This window comes from Dreissena polymorpha, chromosome 10, assembly GCF_020536995.1.
Source record: "Dreissena polymorpha isolate Duluth1 chromosome 10, UMN_Dpol_1.0, whole genome shotgun sequence".
Taxonomy (NCBI): domain Eukaryota; kingdom Metazoa; phylum Mollusca; class Bivalvia; order Myida; family Dreissenidae; genus Dreissena; species Dreissena polymorpha.
Window position 1 is genome coordinate 63814365 of NC_068364.1, and position 16655 is coordinate 63831019.

Consider the following 16655-nt stretch of genomic DNA (forward strand, 5'->3'; position numbering starts at 1 on the left):
GAGGACTATTAGATAACACTACCAAACAAATTTAGTAGCCCTAGGCTTTATAATTAAGAACAAGAAGATTTTTAAAATTTGCACAAAATAGGCTTTATTTAAGCATATGTTCATTTTTGTGACCCCTGGGGCAAGGTCAAATTTGTTCCCAGGGGCATAATTTGAACAAACTAAGTAGAGAACTATAAGATGTCACTACCTACTGAATTTAGTAGAAATAGGCGCAATGGTTATGGACAAGAAGATTTTTATAGTTTGCACAAAATGGGCCCAATATAAGCATATGTTCAATTTTGTGACCCCTGGGGAACGGTCAAGTTTGATCCCAGGGGCATAATTTGAACAAACTTGGTAGAAGACTATAAGATGTCATTGCATACCAAATTTGGTAGCCCTATGCCATACGGTTATGGACAGGAAGATTGTTAAAGTTTTCACAAAATAGGCCTTATATAAGCAAATTTTCGATTTTTTGACCCCCCAGGGCAGATTTAAATTTGACCCCAGGGACATAATTTGAACAAACAGGACTATAAGATGTCACAACATACCAAATTTGGTAGCCCTAGGCCCAATGGTTATGGACGAGAAGATTTTTAAAGTTTGCACAAAATAGGATTTATATAAGCAAATTTTCAATTTTTTTACCCCCCGGGGCAGCGTCAAATTTGACCCCAGGGGCATAATTTGAACAAACTTGGTAGAGGACTATAAGATGTCACTACATACCAAATTTGGTAGCCCTTGGCCCAATGGTTATGGACAGGAAGTTTTTAAAGTTTTCACAAAATAGGCCTTATATAAGCAAATGTTAAATTTTTTGACGCCCGGGGCAGGGTCAAATTTGACTCCAGGGAAATAATTTGAACAAACTTGGTGGAGGACTATAAAATGTCACTGCATAGCAAATTTGGTAGCCCTAGGCCCAATGGTTATGGACATATAGATTTTTTAAGTTTGCACAAAATAGGCTTTATATAAGCAAATTTTCAATTTTTTAACCCCCCGGGGCAGGATCAAATTTGACCCCAGGGGCATAATTTGAACAAACTTGGTAGAGGACTATAAGATGTCACTACATAGCAAATTTGGTAGCCCTAGGCCCAATGGTTATGGACAAGAAGATTTTTAAAGTTTGCACAAAATAGGCCTTATATAAGCACATTTTCAATTTTTTAACCCCCCGGGGCAGGATAAAATTTGACCCCAGGGGCATAATTTGAACAAATTTGTTAGAGGACTATAAGATGTCACTACATAGCAAATTTGGTAGCCCTAGGCCCAATGGTTATGGACAAGAAGATTTTTAAAGTTTGCACAAAATAGGCCTTGTATAAGCAAATTTTTATTTTTTTAACCCCCCGGGGAAGGGTCAAATTTGACCCCAGGTGCATAATTTGAACAAACTTGGTAGAAGACTATAAGATGTCACTACATACCAAATTTGGTAGCCCTACGCCATACGGTTATTGACAAGAAGATTTTTAAAGTTTGCACAAAATAGGCCTTATATAAGCAAATTTTCAATTTTTTTACCCCCCGGGGCAGGGTAAAATTTAATCCCAGGGGCATAATTTGAACAAACTTGGTAGAGGACTATAAGATGTCACTACATAGCAAATTTGGTAGCCCTAGGCCCAATGGTTATGGAAAAGAAGATTTTAAAGTTTGCACAAAATAGGCCTTATATAAGCAAATTTTCAATTTTTTGACACCCCGGGGCAGGGTCAAATTTGACCCCAGGGGCATAATTTGAACAAACTTGTTAGAGGACTATAAGATGTCACTACATAGCAAATTTGGTAGCCCTAGGCCCAATGGTTATGGACAAGAAGATTTTTAAAGTTTGCACAAAATAGGCCTTGTATAAGCAAATTTTTATTTTTTTAACCCCCCGGGGAAGGGTCAAATTTAACCCCAGGTGCATAATTTGAACAAACTTGGTAGAAGACTTTAAGATGTCACTACATACCAAATTTGGTAGCCCTACGCCATACGGTTATTGACAAGAAGGTTTTTAAAGTTTGCACAAAATAGGCCTTATATAAGCAAATTTTCAATTTTTTACCCCCCCGGGGCAGGGTAAAATTTAATCCCAGGGGCATAATTTGAACAAACTTGGTAGAGGACTATAAGATGTCACTACATAGCAAATTTGGTAGCCCTAGGCCCAATGGTTATGGAAAAGAAGATTTTAAAGTTTGCACAAAATAGGCCTTATATAAGCAAAATTTCAATTTTTTGACACCCCGGGGCAGGGTCAAATTTGACCCAAGGGGCATATTTTGTACAAACTTGGTAGAAGACTATAAGATGTAACTACCTACCAAATTTGGTTGCCCTAGGCTTAATGGTTATGGACAAGAAGATTTTTAAAGTTTTCACAAAATAGGCCTTATATAAGCAAATTTTCAATTTTTTGACCCCCCGGGGCAGGGTCAAATTTGACCCCAGGGGCATAATTTGAACAAATTTGAAAGAGGTTCACCACAGGAACATTCTTGAGAAATTTCATCAGAATTGGACCAGTAGCTTAGGAGAAGAAGATGTTTATAGAAAAAGTTAACGCACGGACGCACGGACGCACACACGACGGACACAGGACCATGACATAAGCCCCGCTGGCCTTTGGCCAGTCGAGCTAATTACAACCATATAGTCTATACCAACATAAGTATATATATTTGTAAAATAATAAATATAACACTTCAAGCAGTTATTTTTAGGTATGTTATAGTATTACTTTATTGTCCTTTTCTTTTAATTTTCTGAGAATTAATTTATCTTTTGTTCGATATAAGGCCCTGCAACCGTGGCCAAAAGTTTATCTACGATGTCTCTTTTGAACGGTATCGTAACTGCAACGGTAACTGTGGAACAATGCATTGTCCTTATTTGCCCTCGCGAGCAGAATGATGAATGATGAATGAATGGTATTTAACGAGGGCAACGCCATACTTAAAGCACACCTGGTGTAACATATGTGCTAAAATGCATAAGTACTGAATTTAAAGTTCAACAGACGAATGCTTATACGTATAAATACTTACTAACTTTTACCGCGCACGTACTCTTTGTCGTAATAATTGTTGTTACTAACCTTTATTTTTTGCACCCTACACTTTTTGGTTGTACAAGATTTAGTTGTCGATCATTTTCTATATATCTGAGATTTGGAAGCTTTTTGCATATTCTTATTAAATTGGCAATGGTAATGTTGACAAACAAAAGAAAATACATATCCGACATGATGCTTACTTGGCGATTGTCGTGAAAAAATGTCCTTTCAAGGGCTGAGCGAAGTTTTCATTCCCATATATTTCCTGTTTTATTAAGAAAATCAAAGACACAAAAAGCGGTGCAATAAATTTAAGTTAAAATATTAATTTATAAAAACGTCATTAAAACTGATTTTGAAATATCTGTTGCCTTGATATAGACAACGGCTGAATATTATTTTGCAAAATAAGCGCTCGAAATGTGGACTTGTTTCATGTTTAAAGGAATGTTCACTTATAATGATGAAAAATACAATATTAATACGTAACAAACGTTACACCACTTATATTGTGGGGGTCATTAAAATTGAACAAATAGCAATTAATAACCAATCATCGACTTCATTTAATTGAAGTGGTGCATGTTTTCTTTCACATTATCCATTTTATTTTAAAATATTCACAGAACATTGCTAAGTACTTCATCAACAAGTATGGAGGGCTGAGTTCATCAAACAGTGAGCCAAAATGTTTGGTTAAATAGGATCTACCCACCTGCTACGAATGTGACCCAGCACTGGGTTCCGAAGTGCGCCGCCACGCTGAGAAGGTGTACCAGCACCAAGGACACGTTGTCAGCGTCCTTGTCCTCGGCTGCCATCATGTACGTAACCATGGCAGCCACGAATAGCACTGAGAAGTAGCGAACCAAACGTGAACTAAAATTGCATGCAAATAAATGTATTTTAATAAGTTTTGAATGTTTTTGTTGCTTTAATCACATTGTATAAAGTACAAATACACGCGCACTTTTTGCGAGTTAAAAAAATGAAAAAAGTGAAAACACTCACAGCCTATTTATATAACATTTACATAAAATACTTACCATGTCCATGTACACACAGTTTGTCCATGTTTGTCTTCTTTTTCATTCTTGTTTTGTTCGTTTGCAAAATCTGTCTCACTTAAATACTCGGACTTTATCAATTTACTATCTAACACTTCACGTTTTTGAGTCCGTTCACCGTTCGCCCGGAGGTTAGCGCATGTAATACACATGTTTCTGTGAGAGTGAATGTTTCAACTAAGATGAACGCACGCATTTATACCTTTAGCCTTCACGCCTCTTTATTGTAATTGCGAGACTACGAGTTATATTTCCGTTTCCAGAGTTATCTAAATTTGAAATCTTGTTTTGAAATGCGTTTTAAGACGTACGTTTTCTCAACAGCTCAACATGAAATGATTACATTCATATTTGCTCCGCTTTAAATACACGGCGACGTAATCAATTCATAGGTCACAGGTGTGCATTTATCATTCCAGCTATTTCGTCATTGCGTTCTTTGTTGATGATGTTCTCTTGTTTTTGCTATCGGTTAATACCATGCGTTGTATTTGTTGTTTGCTTTAGATTATTGAAACTCTACATAACACAGATAGTTCGTTTGTCCTAAAACTGTCACTGACTCGACTATTATTTATGCAGTCATATCTTAGCAGACGACATTGTTATTGGCAGACGATATTATTAATAGCAGACAGCATTATTGTCTCTTTTCTGGAATAATCTCTAAAAACATCGCTTAACAAAAAGTAAATAACCTCGCTTTGACCGATTTATTATTTAAACAGTTGTCATCGAACTGGGTTACTGACTGACTAACTGTTGCTATCACGTCATTAAATCGATTCATAGACTTTAAACTTCATATCGCTCTTATTTACTGGCCGAAAGTATTCTGAAGATGAATACATATAGCATGGAATTTTTACGTGCACGGTAGCAAGGATATTAACAAAAATGAAAAAAAAAAACACAGTCTTTCCCAAATGGTATAGGTAACAGTTTGTACATAAATCTCATTGAAATCGGTCGAAAACGTCAATGGACTTCATTTCTACATTTCCATGTCTTACCGGCATTGCTATCAAAGTGCCCGTATTTACTAAACTTTAACAAACGTGTAATGTGCTGTGTCATTTCGTTAAATGTTTTATTTGTTAATTCTCGGTATTTTGTGTGTATGTGGTTTATATACTGTAAAGATATCATAAAACAACACACACTAAGTATTATTTACTATGTATCAACATTGGATCCTTAACATGAGACAAATTCATGTCTATAATCAGGAAACGCTTTGTATACTTTCACCACTTCCGCGTCGTTAAAAAGCCGTTTTATGTTTTATGACGGCACAAAACGATAACAGTTATTTCCGACTGTCAATGCAAATTATGAAATGTGGTCTACAAAAAAACACATGTGTATCATTTGTACTTTTGAAAATTATGACGACGTATGCGTTTTTTTTTCACTCAGCTCAAAATTTCATTGTCTTTTATATTTTTTTTTAATGTATTAATCATTCAATTATTTTCATACGATTTTAATTGTTTTGTAAATTCGAAACAATAATTCCCTTGATGAAATCAAAATGAACCTTACAACAGCGTCTTTAGCGCCACACAAACGACCGTAAAGTAGTGAAATTTACATAAGCCATTTTCTATTGATCAAAGTATTTAAAAACACATGTAAATCGAGTTAATTTCTAGACGCGTCCTCTCTTAATCCGTGACAGACTGATATTAAACGAAACACAATTACATCAATCACATGTTTACATTTATTTAATTAGCTTGACATTTCTCTTGTTCTAGATTATGTATAGTATATTGATTTGCTATCAACGGCTTGTTTTGTGAATAAAAAAAATCGAGAAATGTAGCTCATTTATTAAATGTACCTTTTTTATTTATTGGGAGATATCTTTCACTTTTGAGTTATATGCAATCACGGTATCTGCCTATGAAGTGAACGAGACCTTAAACCACTGCCAGAAACCTTTAAAACTATGTCAACTAATCCAGTTATTAAAATTTAAAAGACCATTCTTGATGGGTTTTCTGAAATACATTATTTAACATGACAGGTTAGTTGTCAATTTTTAAAATTTAAATGTAATATTCATTCTAAAATGTCCAATTTGTGGATATATAATACATTTTAATATTTATTTTGATTTTTCGTATGTTTGTATTGAAAATGGATAAAAACCTATCCGATATTGAACTGTACAATTTATGCATTCATCCAGATGACATTTGTCTTAAGATCACATCTCTCGATTTATCTAAGAGTTGAAATATAAATTGTGGCATTGAACCCATTGTAGAAAATAATTTGTGTTATAAAGTCAGATACGTGCAATTTATCATTCAATATTAAATACAAACGAGCGAACGTGCATACCATTTAACAAAGACAGCTGTTACACCAAGCATAGTAAGAAAGGCAGTTATCTAGCACTCAGTGACAGCATTTTATGACCGCGCATGATATGTTTTGTTGCGTATTGCGCTTAGTGTTTAGGTTGTATTGTGATTATGTTATTTACTTAGAATTGATTTGTTTGACGTACACATTCTTCATAATTATTGAATGTCTTACATTGAATGTTACGCCATATAGTTCGCGTGACGCCGTTTATTTATCAACTGCACCAGAAGACCTTTATGTTCTATCGTTAATTGTGAGTTGAAGAGTCACATGAAATGTGTATAGTAAGATCGATTGATCTGTCTCTCACAGTTCAACTGGGTTTCTCGGACACACACACTTTATGGTACAAATTTTCTTATTATCGGAATAAAGATTGCTCTTTATTTTACAAAAGTAGTTTAAATCTTAAAGTTATGCCTTTGAAATTCACTGATTATTTTTTACAACGAACGCACCAAAAACTATATCGTAACCTGCAAATTTATAAATAATAAAATACTGTAGGCACATGTGCATTATTCATTAAAATATTTTGATCATAAATCAACTTGATACTATTTTGTTTAAGGGCATACAAATAATGATGCCTATATATCTCGAGCGAATAAATGCACGATTCTATTGCCCTTGTTTGCAATCAAAAAAAAAAGTTTTACAGTATACAATAGAGGGCAAACCGTGAAAACAATGAACGGTTAACAATTTACTTTCGAGCACTGGAAAGTACTTGCTTTTGTTGTAGATTTTGTTAATTTACATCAATTTATCATATGTTGCAGCGACATTTTTTCTGATCAAAATTCATAATATACTCCTATCGCGCAAATAAATAAACTATCGATTTACCACTTGTCGAAACAAAATCACACACTTTCATTTTGTCACAAAACTTCAATCTTCAATGTTTATGTGGTGATTGTTGACGCAATACAAACAAAAGGTCATTTCCACCAATCCTGCACTTACGTGATCACGTCTGCAAAAACCTTCGTGCCGTCGTCATTAAATTATACAGATATGTAGGCCTTAATATCAACATGTAAACATATAATTAAGTTAAAATGGATGCGATGCAAATGCAATGACAAGTGCGCTGTATTGGAGTAAGATATGATATCGTATGAAAGTAATGACTAGGATAACATGAGATTTGATGATATGAGAAAGCTGGTTGGCCTATTATGGGACAGCTGCGTTCTCTCTTGTAAAATTTACCTTCTACAATTCATGTAATATCTGCCAATTTGACATAACAAGCATTCTCAATAGTAGGTTGATATGAAATGTTTTCAAATAATACATCTGAAGTAAATATTTTTGATAAATCATCTTAATTTCTAACAAGATAAAGGATTTGGTATATGAGAGATGTCTCATACAGTAATTCTCTCATATACCAAATCCTTTGCTCGTTAATGCATTGTCACATTATAATAGTCTTTATTCCATTTAGCAACATGCAGATACATTCTGTTGATACATTAATACTGCATTTCATTCAAATATACTTAAGCTGCTACTTAGTGTTTATGATGACATATCGTACACGTAAATATGACCCAAAAGCGCCTCTCTATAATTCTTAATGGACTCTTTAGAGAATTATTTATAGAATATAATACAAATGACCTTTGTTAAAGCTATTTCTGATAGCAAACGAATTTATAATGTACGACTGTGACATTTGTAACTGTTATCGTACTGACGTAGACAATACCATCTTTGGTATATTGTCGTTAATATTCCGATGATCACAATTGGTGAGAAGTGTCTTGTATCAAAGCAAATGCGTCCTATTTAGTTGTATTGTTCTGATAGCAAAACGTAGAATTAAACATGTCATATATCTCGTTTTTAATATTTCAACAAATGGCATACATTACATTCGTTGTTTATAAATAGGTCACCTACAAGGTTAATCACCGACTAGATTTGTGTCATAGCTATCGAAGGGTAATACTCCTGCAACTTATTCCGAGTTCTCCCATAGCTAGTTTCGATTTAAACCTATTCAAACATTTATCATTGCTAAGTTATCTCAACGAGCAGTGTTCATCAAACGCCATCGCTAGACAAAATTTATCAGGCTTCGTGTTTTCCGTAGATCCATTCTCCAACATGCTAGATGAATTATTTTTTACGTGATTGTTTAACGACGGATGAAACAAACATCGGTCGCAAGCATTAGGTACATCGTTTACGGTTTCATGGGATAACATCACGGGCAAACGTTATCATGCGCTTATATAAAACGAAGTAGTTCACGTACTGAGCACGTGTTTGTGTTTATAAAAAATACCATAACATTGCTTTACAGAAAATTAACTGGTGGTAATATTATGTTTATCAAAGAAACAAAAATTCTTCATATTATAAGAGTTCGAACGGTGATAAATGTTATAATTTAAGGTTTATTTCACAAATGGTGATAAACCATTTCATTAAGATACATCATTTGTCATCAGCGCAGCTCGAAAGATAAACGTGACCAAAAGACACAACGCAATGTCGTATAAAGGCGACACAATGTTATACATACTACAGCTGTCTGCAAAAATATGTCTGCTCATAATAGTACGAACATTTCGATGAGATGGTTGCATTCGTTTTACTTTGTTTAAAAGATGTCTTGATAAAAGCAGTTAATAAAGATATATTTCTATATTGTGTTGAATAACAGGCGACATGTTAAGAAGTTTGTTTTGAAAGCATAGTGTGAACATTTTGGAATATAATATATCAGTCATTGAAATATATGTCACAGATATATGTGATTCGTTAAAAGTAAAAAATAAAAAGCAAGATAAGAACAAATATTGGAGGTATGTGTTATAGTTATGAAGGGACTTTGTTATACATCGCATTTGTTTTCAAATATTTATTTATATTGTTTTATCAATTGAACTTATTATCGAAAGATGTGTAACGTGTGACAAATCGCACGTGATAGTCATGAATAATAAGTCATTCTTATTCCCCCATTTGATAAAGGCAAGTGGATTGTCCTTGACGTCGATGCGAGGCGACGCTTTAACGTTTAATTGTTGCTGAAAGACGCGATGTTTGTTTTTATAAACACACGATAAGTGGATGAAAATTATCCGAATTTCGAATGCGTGTGTTATGTTGATTAGTTATTTATATCGTTTAATTAAATTATCATATAATAATTTATAAATATATAATTTATATTTAATTGGTCGTCTGTTACAGAAGTAAATTGCCTGTAGACTTATGTTCATTGTGTTATTGTTATTTTACTCGTAATTACCTTACATCGTGCATTTTGAAGAACACTAACACACATATTGTTATAAAAATACTGCGCTACTAAAGAAAGAGGGCCAATGTCAAGCAAAATCAAGTAGAGATAAAAACTATTGATAAATATGTTTGCACCAACCGCTTACCGACCAAATCCAACCTTATTTACTATCATTTGTTAAGATAAGCTTGCTATCTGTTCGTATAGCGTCTTCTAAAAAGAAGTGTTGGTAATATAAATACTAAACTCAAACTGGTCTGATGTGTATAAACAATGGACCTTATTTACTGTCTCAGTTGTTAAGAGTTATTGACAATCTGTTTGTATAACGTCTGATAAAAAAGAAGTTTTGGTAATACAAATACTAGACTTAACTTGGCCTGATATGGTTAAACTAAATATCTACATCAATATCTAAACTGATTGGCAAGTGCCTTATGCGTCTTAAGAAAGTACATACGTTTATAGTTGTTTTTCAAACTAAAATGAGTACAATGCTATGAAAGAGACATGTTAAAACAAATAAATACAGTTTATAAAGTATGATAGAAAGGTACCCGAAATCTTTTATTTTTATTTTATATAATTTCGTAAAGTGAGTATATATAATGTAATTTAATAATTTCAAAACTGATAAAGGGTTGATTAGTGGGGGAAAAAACGAGAATAAAATTTCAGAAGAAGTGGTACCAGATATCTAACGAACGAGTTTTAAATGATAAAAGTTATGTTCGCTGTTGCAGAAGACAAAAATCATGAAAGCAAGAATAAAACAGGTTAATAAATAATGCAAACGAAACAGGTAAATTAAGTTTAGATAGACGTATTTAAAATATCATATCGAAAAGATTTAATTAGCCTAACAAACGATACTCCACTAACAAATAAACGTTCAAGCTTCTGACATGCTATTATAACTACAAATACGTTTGTTTGTTTGCTTTTAATTCAATATTGTATTTCATATTTGGTTGATTAATTCAGTATTATAGTATTGTGTCTTTTGCATTATCGCTTTGGTTTAATTTAATAAACCTTATCAACAACTTAATATCGTTGTATTACAGAACATGTTTTAAATACAACATGTCTGTTAAAAAGCACTCGTTTTAGTATTTTACATAGCTGGAAAATTAAATCAAAATGATTTGTGAAGATAAAAATATATTTTTTATTTGATCTCAAAACTTGATGACACCATAACGCCATACTAACATTTACATTTACTTACTACATGAGGGTCAACTTGTAAATAAATTATTTAATCATGTTTTCATAAAGTAATGCAGCCATCAAATTGGGTTTCAGGAATTACAATGTTCTTCACGCTCCTCGTTCCATGTTTGGTTGTCTGCAATATCGTCTGTTCCGTTGTACTATTCCATGTCCTTGGCGCTATCGATCGTTGCCATGGTGACGTTTCTGTTGCGTCATCCGTACCACTTGTTGACATCAGCAGATTATAGACAGGTAATACGAAAAGAGACTTTGCTGTTTAATAAATGCATGGCTATGTTTTGGTTGACACATACGCTCGTGACGAAAGTGCTTAAATTGCCATTTGTTTGATTTTTAATTGTTTTACACTTTATCATTTCTGAAGTTGTAAATTTATTTATTGGATGTCATAAACGTCGGCATTAAAACATGACATATAATAAGGGAATCTTTTTCGCTTTATCTGCAACCTCCTATTAAAATCGAATAAATAATGTATGATTGAAGCTAATTCTACTCGGCGTCTGTGTGGGATGTTCGTTCGTGAACAGCTTCTTCCTGACGTCCAAGCTCGTCACCTCGATGATCCACATGTTCGAACTCGAGAAGGCTTCCGGTGTTGCGTCCGTGGTCGGTTATTGTGACCGGAAGGAGCTGAAGAAGGATTTGGTCTATAGCCGCCACTACAAGACGTATAAGCCACAGCGTTGCAGGTCTTGGAAATCTCGCCACTCTTGTGTCTAATCTTCTATACATGTATCAGATAGCCTGCAACTATTTGGACTTGCAGAGAAGAACTTTATGTGATATATAACATCAATACTCCAAAACCGTTTAAAATACATATATAGTACGATTTTATCCAGATTGTGATCACATTCATCGGGATGTAAAACTATCAAAAAGGGTGATACATGTCATAATTTTCGAATAGGCACCATTTGTGTCGTTATGGTGGACAGAGTTGTTGTATACAGTATTCCAATAATTGTCGTTCTTTAGAGTTGGCGTGTGGCGTTTTTATGCCCAAACGACAAAAAGGTTTAAAATGTACATACATTTAGAATTTAGCCCCCCCCCCTTTTTTTCGTTCTGGCGAGTTTATGTGTCGTTACCTCGTGTGATGGCGTGTTGGCGAACTTTTTCGACCCCCCCCCCCCCTCCAATCGTCAGAACGACATCGCAGAACAAAAGCCGCATAACTTCGATGAACTTGAACTCAAGTATTGTTGTGTTCGGTCTATGCACGTTTATTCGTAGCTTCGGTTATAGAGGACACGCTTTACTTGTGTTAACCTCGAAATCAGTAATGGATTGTATCGTATTTAATTAATGCATTTGACGCGATGCTCTATTTATACGACGTTTACGTAAAAGACGTTTTAATGTACGTTTCAATTATAATAAATTGTGTTGATGTTAAACAATGACAAGAAACATGAACTGGCACGTAAGTGGAGAACAGCAAACTTATAAAACAAATTAAGAACAGTTTCTTGAAATATTTCATAAAAAACAGCTCGGCTGAAATAAAATATTTTTCGTTATACCACTTTAAACACGTTTTAATGACGGGAGGGGTCGGTAGTTGAAATTTTGTTTTACATTGTTTAATTTTACAAGTTTTAGTTGTTGTTGTAGCAAAGGATTAAATCTTGTTTTTAGTTCATTAAATAGTGATAATGAAACTCCAGAATATCTCGAAAGATTCATGTAAAGCTTTTGCGGTAAAAAAGTTTTCAGGGAATGCAAAACCTCTCACAGATCTCAGCAATAATGACAAAACACACACTTGTATACAGACTTTTACGTATAGAATCCAAAGAAAGGCTGATATGAAACACATGAAGGGAAACCTTATACCCATAAAGTACCATTCGGTCCTGTATTTATGGCACTTATCCGATTGCCAAACGGTGAGACACAAAACAAACGCCCTAGACAACACATGCACGTGCATTATAACAGAGGTACAAACGTGAAACAAAATGCGGGCGCCGCATTTGAACGGTTAATGAAATCTTATTGGGCAGGGGGTTAAAACAGTTCTCCAAGCATCACACTTGGCCCAGAATTATTCATTTACAAGCGCCTTATTAATAAAAATCAACCTCAGAACATCACCGTTCAAATGGAATAGCAATAACACAGAATACATTTCAATGTAATTGCAGATAGACTACTCTATAGCTATATACAAAACACCTTAACCGTGGCTTTCCGATGAACGATACAATGAAATCGAATCGAGAATCAAATACATCTTGTCTTTAAAAAGTTTATCAATAAGCTTTAAAGACAAAGCTTCATATTATTTAAAATTCAGATCATCTCCTGCCGTTCAGGAAATACACACATTGTGCAAACAATTATCTACGGAATACCGTTAGGGCCATCGTTGTTACACATTAAAATCCAGAGGGCGACAATGCATAGTGCGATAGTACGATGGCGACAATTCGATAGTACGATGGCGACAATACGACAACGCGATAGTACGATGGCGACAATGCGATAGTACGATGGTGATAATGCGATAGTCATATCGTACTGTCGCCATCGTATCATCGCATTGTCGCCATCGAACTATCGCATTGTCGCCTTTGTACTATCGCGTTGTCGTACTGTCGTCATCGTATTATCGATTTGTCGCCATCGTACTATCGCACTGTCGCCATCGTATTTTCGCACTGTCGTCATCGTATTATCGCACTATCGCATTGTCACCATTGCACTATCGCACTGTCGCCATCGTATTATTGGACTATCGCATTGTCGCCGTCGTACTGTCGCCATTGTATTGTCGCACTGTCGCCATCCTACAATCGCACTGTCGCAATCGTACTATCGCGTTGTCGCATTGTTTGTGACACTTTTTCTGTTTAGTCATCACTATCCTAATAACTAGATATGCATTGTCACTGGGGGAAATACATTTGGGAGAACAATGACGTACATTCGACCATATCTTGCGGTCAATAAAGTATTAATTATACACGAACTGCTTATGTAAACAGCTTATATAAACAGGTTAATAAGCCCATATAGTAAGAAATAATTTAACGACCCAAAAGTGATAGGCATTGTTATAGCCCGTTTATAGTTATATTTTTTATGGTTATGAGTTTGAGTCAAAGTGATGGATAACGCTGTTTACTCCCTAAAACAAGTAGGTCATCACCAAGGTCACCATTTTTGTATAAAACGGACCGTGTTGAAACCTCGAGCCGAGCCGAGCCTTTTGTGGTAGCGCACAGTCAAAATCCCAATTTCTGGCTTCACGGGATAGTGCAAGAGAGACGGACATTTGGACATTTGTTTTTCTGGACGGATTATATTTTGTGTTGGAGTATCTCGTTTATTTCTTTACTGATTATTTCTTGTCTCAATTTCTTAAAGAAGAATTACATACTAATAAGAATAAGATACATTTACAATACAATATATATATAAACATTTAATCAAGAATAAAAGTTGTTATATGCTAGAAAAAGACTTGTTGCCTTATATTGCCAACTGATGAATAATCTATGAATCTGGGACATATAAGTCAAAACAAAATATTGCACAACGCGACTTAAAACGAACTTTGAGAACCACTAGATTACATAACGGCGGAAGTGCCACATATGTTAATCATTGTTGGCGCCGTGACGCAGGATACTCACAAGGTGCCACATGTTGCCATCCTACTATCGCATTGTCGCCATCGTACTTTCGCGTTGTCGCCATCGTACTTTCGCGTTGTCGCCATTGTACTTTCGCATTGTCGCCATCGCACTATCGCACTATCGCATTGTCTCCCTCTGGGTTTTATTGTGTAACCACGATGGCCCTCGCGGTATTCCGAAATTAACTGTGTTATCATCAAAAGTAATCGTGCCAACAGAAGCCGTTAAAATCTTTGGTACCAGTGACAATGTGGGTTGTATAATATGTTGGTCGGAACGATGTCGATGCGCAAATAATAGTTTAATTTCTATTGATATTTACTCCCGAAGCAGGAATTACAGAATACAGAGAACACATATCAGTGAAATGCTTTAAAGCTCTGAATTGAATATGGTATGTATCTTTATTGCAATGTCAGTGTTGGAAAGCCTAAAATAAATGTTTAATTTCAGAACGATTTTAATTTGTAATTTTCGTAAAATAATACATTCAATACGCCATATGTTCCAGTTTTATTATGTCTTTTTACATGATTGTTGAACTTCAAAGACAAATAAAACGAAAAAGTATAATTATATTCATACGAAAAAAAAAACACGATCACGCATAACGACTAACTCGCCAAATAAATTGAATTGGTGAGATCACATACTTCTGACGAATATTTAAAGTCAAGATAAGTTAGTAAAATTTCACTTTGCTTTAGCAGTTTAATTAAAGTCTATATTTCATCTTAAATGTTATTGATTCTTTCACACACAAAAACTGACTTATATTTATTAAAACATGCTCTTTTTTCTTCATTTAAAAGAACATTTGTTTTTGTATATATACTTCAAATAAATGATATGTAATAGAAAAAAATTACTTAGTCTCGTACCGACTTGTTACCTATTTTACATCCTCGGACTTGACATCGTGGCTGTGTCAGAATAAAATACGTCATTACAAATGTGAAAGTAATTATGATATGTGTATTGTCGGACATTCACTCTTGCTAATTAAAACTTGATAGTCGCGTCGAACGAAAATGGACCTGTCTGAACATTGAATCCTAATTTACTCATAGCCTAACATAAGCGGTCATAACTTACGCTAATGAGACGACATATTATTGCGTGACTTTATAGTGTAAAGGGTCGGTAATGACAAGGGGACAGGGTCGGTCCTCACAAGACTGCGCCAATGGAGTAACGGAGTTACAAGATCTGGAGTTACGCTGACTGCACATGACATAATACAGATTTTCGCACAACCTTGCTCGTACTATATGAGCCTTGTTCTGAGAAAACTGGGCTTAATGTATGTGCGTAAAGTTTCATCCCAGATAAGCCTGTGCAGTCCGCACAGGCTAATCATGGACGAAACTCTCCGCCTAAACTTGATTTTCGGTAAGGAGAGACTTCCTTGAAACTAAAAATACCATAAAAGCGGAAAGTGTCGTCCCTGATTAGCCTGTGCGGACTGCACAGGCTAATCTGGGAGGACACTTTACGCAAATGCATTCAGCCCAGTTTTCTCAGAACGCGGCTCATATGATTACAAGTTATCATATGTTTATCTTAATCACGCTCTGTGTTTGGAACAGAACCGAGATAAGCGTATATGTTTAATGCACTGTTAAGGCTCCAGTTACAAAGTACGGTCGAATTTCGCAGAAAAAGTTCCTTATAGTGATTAAACTGACCGAAGTGAAAAGAGCGCATTGCAATCGTTAAATCATTATGCTTTGGTATTACATAATATATATTATGTATGTTAACGCTACTGCTGGTGATACCGTAGTGGTCAAACGGGTATTCTCCGTTATAAATAAATAAGTATTTTTTCAGTAAAGTGCAACCGCGCGTTTGAACGGTTAGAAAAAGGTCGGATCAGTGTGGGGACTTCATATTACAAACGTGCGGTTGCACTTTACGGAAAAATACTTATTTGTTTAAAAAGATCATGATACCATTTAGACAACTCTCACGAATTAGTATGCTCTCTACTT

At 34.8% G+C, this 16655-nt stretch overlaps 1 protein-coding gene and 1 long non-coding RNA gene across 5 annotated transcripts in view; one reads left to right on the forward strand and one right to left on the reverse strand.

Moving 5' to 3' along the window:
• Positions 1–4641, reverse strand: part of LOC127848436 (transmembrane protein 205-like) — a 34981-nt gene extending 30340 nt beyond the window's left edge. Inside the window, exons 1-2 of one of the 4 annotated variants that reach the window (XM_052380901.1) lie at positions 4105–4575; positions 3774–3937 (exon numbers count right to left, since the gene is read on the reverse strand). In XM_052380901.1, the coding sequence (XP_052236861.1) occupies positions 3774–3937; positions 4105–4277 (337 nt within the window). In that variant the 5' untranslated portion in view covers positions 4278–4575. Of the gene's footprint in view, positions 1–3773; positions 3938–4104 lie in introns of all 4 variants that reach the window. The other 3 variants (XM_052380902.1, XM_052380903.1, XM_052380900.1) reach the window with 3 other exon arrangements.
• Positions 4642–8867: 4226 nt separating this feature from the next.
• LOC127848449 (uncharacterized) lies at positions 8868–11991 on the forward strand. Its single transcript, XR_008034512.1, has 3 exons — positions 8868–9329; positions 11081–11242; positions 11498–11991. It is a non-coding gene; the product is annotated as an uncharacterized LOC127848449 (long non-coding RNA).
• The last annotated feature ends 4664 nt before the right edge of the window (positions 11992–16655 follow it).